At 56.8% G+C, this 6,836-nt stretch overlaps 1 protein-coding gene across 1 annotated transcript in view; it reads right to left on the bottom strand.

The window, feature by feature from the left end:
* The window catches only part of NLGN3 (neuroligin 3), a 22,217-nt gene extending 16,979 nt beyond the window's left edge, over positions 1–5,238 (bottom strand). Inside the window, exons 1-2 of the mRNA XM_007114449.2 lie at positions 5,144–5,238; positions 1,917–2,573 (exon numbers count right to left, since the gene is read on the bottom strand). Coding sequence (XP_007114511.1) covers positions 1,917–2,373 — 457 coding nt within the window. The 5' untranslated portion in view covers positions 2,374–2,573; positions 5,144–5,238. The remainder of the gene's footprint in view (positions 1–1,916; positions 2,574–5,143) is intronic.
* Between the last annotated feature and the right edge of the window lie 1,598 nt (positions 5,239–6,836).

Raw genomic sequence — 6,836 nt, 5'->3', positions numbered from 1 at the left:
GCCTGTGCCCCGCAACGGGAGAGGCCGCAAGAGAGGGAGGCCCGCGTACCGCAAAAAAAAAAAAAAAAAAGCACAACAGGCAGATCGCCCGGCAGAGATTCTTACTTAGTAGGGGCCACTCAGCCCCAGGAATCCTGACGACCCCACTTGGGGGAACCCCGCCCTATGATTTCAAAGGAAAACAAACTCCGAGCTTGTCAAAGGGTTGTAGGGACCAGGCTGTGCTTTTCCACTTGTTCCTTAGTCTTACTGTTTCCAATTCGGTGCAACCCATCCACATTTCACCATTGGTTTCAGAGTAGGGGAGGTGGGAATGACCAGATGGGAGTTGCCTCACATGCTACAGTGGAAAGAACACGGCCCTGAGGGTCCAGAGACCCGGGTTTTGGTCCAGGCCCTGCCACAGACCAGCGACGGAGCCTTGAGCAGCAGCAAGTCACTCCCCTGGGCCTGTTTCCTCATCTGTAAAATTGGGGTACCAATTCCTGCCTCATAAGCTCCCACAGAATTGTGGGGGGGATTTTCTGATGTAAGTATGCAAGTGCTTTGCAGAAAACATAAAGTGGTATTTGAACAGGAAGAATTATTACATGGGTGGAGGGCGACAAATTCCTCCCGGAAAGAGGGTCAATTTGCAATTTGGGATCTCATGCCTCCTTCAGAGTGCACAGTTCCTGGAGACCCCCAAGGTCTGCCACCAGGCTAGCCCGGGTCACTCACCTAGGCCCTGGCCAGAGGTCGTGGGCGGGGGGCGGGGGGGCAGGGTTGCTACACCTGGCTACAGTTTGGTCTAAGCTCCACCGCTGGAGAGTTGACTCTCAACTTTCAACCCGGGAAAGAGCACGGAAGGATGAGCTGGTGGCTCCCTCACCAGGCAAAGGTCAGAGCCTCTGGCTCCATCTTGGCGGCTTAGAGTTTCTCCTGAGGTGTCCCAGAGGGAACCACTGGCTCTGTCTTTGGCACACACTTTAGGGTGGACTTTGGGGCTGGGAAGGTTGGAAGAAATGGGGTTGCTGTTTCTCCTCTGAACCTGCCTTAGGCCACCAGAGCCTCCCTGAAGAGCAGCCGGGGCCCTCGGACAAGATGGAGCTTATGCTTGCTCACCGACCGCCCCCTGAGCCTGGGCTACTTGAAGGAAGGCTGGGTCCTCGGGGGCAAGGGCAGGTGGGCAGGCAGCCCTCCCTCTCTCTCTCTCTCCCTCCCCGCCGGCTCGCTACCTACCTCCTTTCCTACAAATTTTCTTGTTGGGCTTTCGGGCGCATTCCTTGGAAATCCGCTTTACTGTAAAATGAATAAAAAACTAAAAAATAACAGGAGGCCTCTGCCCAGGGGCATGCACCCGCACCCCCCCAGGCCCCAAGAGCTGCTCTGCAGGCGGCACGTGGCAGAGAGCCTGTCCCACCATCTCCTTGCTTCTGTCACTTACCTTAGTGTGACCCCCGCGGGAGGAGGCATCAGCTAGTGAAAGAGGAGGCACCTAAGCACTGCCCACCAGCCTTGCCCCCTGCCCCCAACACACACCCAGCTCCCTTGGCCACACACACCTACCACCTCTCCGAGCAGGTGGAATGGCAACAGGGGGGCCCGGTGGCGCCAGCATCCTCCCGCGGGCAGCTGCCAGCAGTGACCCATACTCCCCCAGGGAACCCCCATCCAGCACCTGGCCCTAGACCTGTCAAAGCTCTCAGGCCTGGCCAGGCCCCTCCTGGTAACAGTGTCACTCACACATGGGAGCTCAGACAATGCTGGGAGAGGAAAGAACAGGGAGGAGGAAGGGGGAGGCCAAGCAGAGTGATGGTTAGAAGCATTTTCACAGACAGACAGATGCATGCAGCAGGGCACACCACCACATGCCAGCCACAAACACAGCGGGGCAGGTGGGAGGCAAGGAGGGCACAGTGCCTGGCCGCACTCACCATCCTCCGTGGGCACATAGACGTTCAGGTAGAGGCAGTCTTCGTTGGGCTCCTGAATGTAAGTAGCGACGATATCCAAGTTGGCCGTGAACCAGACAGGAAGCATGACTTCGGGCACAGCTGTGTGGATGTTCTGGGGGCACACTGGGGGAAAGTGTGTGGCGTTCCGGATGCCCGACCAGGATGGGGGTGGTTCAGGGGGCAGGAAACGTTTCTCGCCGATGGGGGGCGCTGCGTAGGGCACCCCAAGGTATTGGTCCACAGGCCCCAGGATCTCACTGGGCAATGGTACCCGGGCACCCCTTAGCTTCCCAAAGTGAGTATTGACTGTGGGTGCTGGGGCCTGAGTACTGGCCCTCAGCACCAAGCTCAGGAACCACAGGGTGAGGCACAGGCTCCGGCCAACTGTGGGCTTGGGGCTCAGGGACAGCGAGGGCAGGCCAAGCCGCAGCCACATGTTCCGGGCCGGGGGACTGGCAGGAAAGGCAGACTCCGGGGTCACAGCATCAGCCCAATAGGCAGCCCCTTCATGGCCACACTGACTTGAACCTCAAAACTGAGCTCTCGAGGGACACCTACAGGTGCCCGGCAACGTAGAGAGCAGGTCTTCTGAGCACCACAGCTTCAGAAAGGGGACTCCCTCAGGGCCAGACAGGCCTGTGGAAAGAGGGAAGTATGCGTCATCCAAGATGGTCGCGGAGGGCTATGGAGTGGGTCTTTGGGGCCCTGCTGTGCTTGGGCTACTCTCCTACAGTTAGGAGAGGTTTCCCATGCCTGGGGTTCCAGGGACCCTCAGACGATCTCCACTGCCAGTCAGAACCATTCACTGTGTCCGGGCCATGGTTGGAAAAGACAAGGGGGTCGACAGATTGACAGTTGTTGCCACTGCAAGTTGCCAGTCCCCGACTTCAACTCCTCAGCCAATGGAGCTCGTCGAGGTCAGCTGGAGCCAGAGTAGCATGTGGCAGCAGGCGATGGGAGAACAGGAAATGGAGCTCAGGCTCCTGGGCACACTGCGTGGACACTGAGCTCCTAGCCCCCCAAGACCCATGACCCCACACAGGGACCTCAACGTCAGGAGACGGTAGGATTGTGAACCTTCCTCCGGGACTAAGGCAGAAGAAGGGAACATAGCAGATAGGCAAAGGGGCCCCCAGAGAGACCCCGTCTCCCTCTGGCAGGGCAGGGGGCAAGACAGCCATTCACCAGAGTCCCCAGACCCTCCTGTACATTTCTCAAAGCCCTCACTGCTCCCACATCCTTAAGCCTTGGTCCTTTCTGTCAGCTATCTCTAATTCACATGGGGTGCCAGAGACTGAGGCAGAAAGCATTCTGCCTAGCACCCTAGGCATTGTTGATGCTCAGCCAGTGTAAAATAAACAGCAGAGTGCGGGGGACACACAGTCAGAGACTCATAGAAATAAACTCACAAACACTCAAAGAGGGAGTGAGAGAGCAAGCCGGGACCACAGACACCATGATGTTCACTCACAGAGACATACATTCCAAACCCACAGAGATCGCCTCATATAGTCTCACATTCTGAGACAGAGAGCTTCACAGAGCCAGAGACTCACAGAGAGATACATTCAGAGACACACGCAGAGACTTACTGAAACATAATCACACACACATCGCATAGGTAAATATCCAGAGACACATGCAGCATAATGGTGACACATAGGTGGAGACAGAAACAGAAACAGCAACACACTCGAGGCACACAGGCCTTCTGACAAAACAGTTGTACAGTCAACACATATACACAGGCACACACAGACACTTCCGCATGGACACACACACACACACACAATTTAGTTTCCCCCTATTTCTCCCGCCTTCCAAGATTGTGGGCCTGCTCCTTTAAGAACTGGCTGAAGGGGTGGGGGGAGGGAGATTGGGAACGCCCGGCAATGGGCCACCGAGAGAGGGGAATGAGAATGTGTGTGTGTCGTGTGTGTATGTGTGTGTGTGTGTGTGTGTGTGTGTGTGTGTGAGAGAGAGAGAGAGAGAGAGAGAGAGAGAGAGGGAGAGGGAGGGAAAGAGGAAAAGGAGGAGGAGGAGGGAGGGCAGGCAAAGCGACTAAAGGGGTGGGGGCTCAGAGGAAAAGGGGAGCAAAGTATGGGTGGTTAGATCCCAGACGCTGCCCAGAATGCACCCGGGTGGAGGGGAGGAGGGGACGGGAAGGAAGGGGTAGGAGTAGGGAGGTGGGGCAGGAGGGAGTGTGTGTGTGTGTGTGTGTGTGTGTGTGTGTGTGTGTGTGTATGGGGGGGATAGTCCGCAGCTGAGTTCACACAATCCCCCCATTCACCGTCTCCATGGCAACTCCGGGGCACAGACCGCTCATTCACACGGCTTCCCCGCCAGCAACCCCCCCCCACACACACACCATTAACCCCCTCGGTGCCGCCCCTCCCCGCAAATTCCATTAACCCTTTCGGGATGCCTCCCTCTCCAGTAACCCTTCAGCACCAAATGCCATTCTCCTTTGAGTCAATTTCCTGCAGCCCCTCCCCCCGTGAACACCTAGACAAATCGACCGACCCCCAAACGCCCTCTGTACCCTAGGACCCACTGTGAGTCTTCAAGGCCAAGATCTCCATCCTGGTCCAACTTGCAATTTGGGAGAAGACAAGGGGAGGCGGCAATGCCGGGGATTAGAATGGCATCTGGGGGTACTTTCTGGGCTGGAGCAGTATTGGGCTAGGGGCATTGTGCAGGAATGGACTGGTGTCAAGAACTGCAGTATTGGGGGCTATGCGGGTTCCAAATGGTATTGGGGGACGAAGCTGCATTGGAATGGGGGAGGATAGGATAAAGGCCTCCATTGGGGGGGGCTGCAGAGAGTGGGGGAGGGAGCCTGGCTGTGAGATGCTATGATGGAAGAGAGATGGGGCTGCACTGCGGGGGAGGGGGGACTGGCAATCTACTATACAGGAATGGGGCTGGGGGCCTTCAGGAGGGGTATTTTGATGAGCATGCGGGCCGGGCTGTGGAAATAGAGGGACCACGGACGGGAGGATGATAAGGGTGCGGGGTTCAGGGAGGAGGTGGAGGAGAAAAGCGGGGGAGGATTGGGGGGTCAGGGGTGCTGATGGAGAACGTGGGGTTGAGATGGATGGGGAGCAGTGGCTGGGAAGTGGAGCACCCCAGGATTGGGGGTGGGGATGGGATCGGGGCAAGGTATGGGCAGCTAGAGGATGAGAGACCGGGGCAGGCGGCCTCACCTGTTCCCCGGGCTGTTGCGAGCGACTGAACCGGGCCACGGACCACCCATATCGCCTCCAGGCCAAGGGCTCCGCACCCGAATCCCCGAGATCTGCTCTCCGGCAGCCTGGCTGCTGTGCCCGCGCACCGAGGGGGCGCGCTGCGCGTGCCCGGACACGGGGGGGCGCGGTCCCTGCCATTAACTCCTTTTGTGCCAGAGATGGCTCAAGTCCTGGGGCATGGCCCAATTCCTCTCAGGCTCAAGCACGCTCTCCTCAAGCTCTCTCCCCACCCTCTCTCTCTCACACCCCTCAAGTCACAGTCAGGTGATCTTCCGGGGCAGCTAGTCCAAACTTTACCTGCAAAGCTTGAGACCTTGCAACAAAGGGAGAAACTGAGGCACTGCCTGCAGGAGTCCCCAGTCGCACTCCACCAAGACCCACCTCCACCTCACTTGGCATCCCTCACCTCTCCTCAGCACCAGCACCACTCAAGCAGCAACCAGGAGGTGTGTGTGGGGGGGAGGGGCACTTTGCCCCCATCCTGTCACTTTCCCAAAGGTCAATGCTGTTCCTTTCTGCTGGGGCATGTCAGACTCCGGCTGTCAGCGTGCCAGTTGTTGGACCACTTCAGTCTCTCCCCTCCAGATCTGGCTGTCTTTGTGTCTTGTGTTTCTGTGTGTAGTGCACCTGTCCAGTTTCAGTAGCCCCCCCACCCCAAGCCCCTCTGAATGTCCCTTATCCCAGCCAAGCCTCTACCCCTATAGCTCCTCAGATTGTTTCTGTCAGGATAGGACAGGGCAGAAGAAAGCTTCAATCACGTTCAACTTTATCCTGTTGGGGAGTTCCACTCCTTGTGTACACAACTCTTAAACTTGGTAAGTCCCATCTGAGCAAGGGCTTCGTGGACCTCAAAGAGGGAATTTTTTTTTTTTTTTTGTAACTTGGGTATTGACTGGTACTCCTGGTTTTACCAGCACACTTGACACTTCCCAGTAATAGAGTGCAACTGTGGCCTGGACGGTATCCTGAAGTTGTCAAATCATCTGGTACCACCCACCCACGAGGCTGGGGCTGGCCCTCTTCCAGCTCCAGCCTGGGCATACCAGAAGACTCCATGGTAGTAAACCAGATGGCTCTCCTGGATAGCCTGAGATCTAGGGCCCCAAACCTGAAGGCAAGGGGGCCGAGAATGGCCCCGCCACAGTTCCAAACGTGACCCTGGAGCAACAGTTTTGAGTTTTCTCTACTGTAAAATGGGAGTGAGCAGGTCACCCTGGGTAACTGCCAAGGTGGGTCGTGTGAAAACAAGCAGTTCCAGCAACAGAGCAGAGAGAGAAAAGGGGGCTTCCTTTTGCTGGTTTCTCTTCCTCCTAGAACCATACTGTCCTTCCACCACCTATGTGGTGGCGACACTTGCCAATGGAGGGCAATGTTTCATCCCAGAAATATGACTCTGGGAAGTTATCTATCTAGGATATCACTTTGAACATTATGGGGACCACAGAAGGTGGCAAAAAGGGTAAGCAGTGTCTGTCACCCCCCACCCCAAGCTTGTTCAAAACCCAGCATGTGGGATGGGTGGAAGGAGAATCAGGTTCCAGTGACTTTTCCTCTGGCCCAGCAGCCCCTCCCCAATCCCAGCGGCGTATCCTCCCATGGAGACAAACTATACAGAAGCCGCACCATCTAGCTGAGAAGGTGAACTGCCCTT

This window comes from Physeter macrocephalus, chromosome 21, assembly GCF_002837175.3.
Source record: "Physeter macrocephalus isolate SW-GA chromosome 21, ASM283717v5, whole genome shotgun sequence".
In the NCBI taxonomy this organism is placed as follows: Eukaryota; Metazoa; Chordata; class Mammalia; order Artiodactyla; family Physeteridae; genus Physeter; species Physeter macrocephalus.
This window is presented reverse-complemented; position numbering and strand designations above follow the sequence as displayed.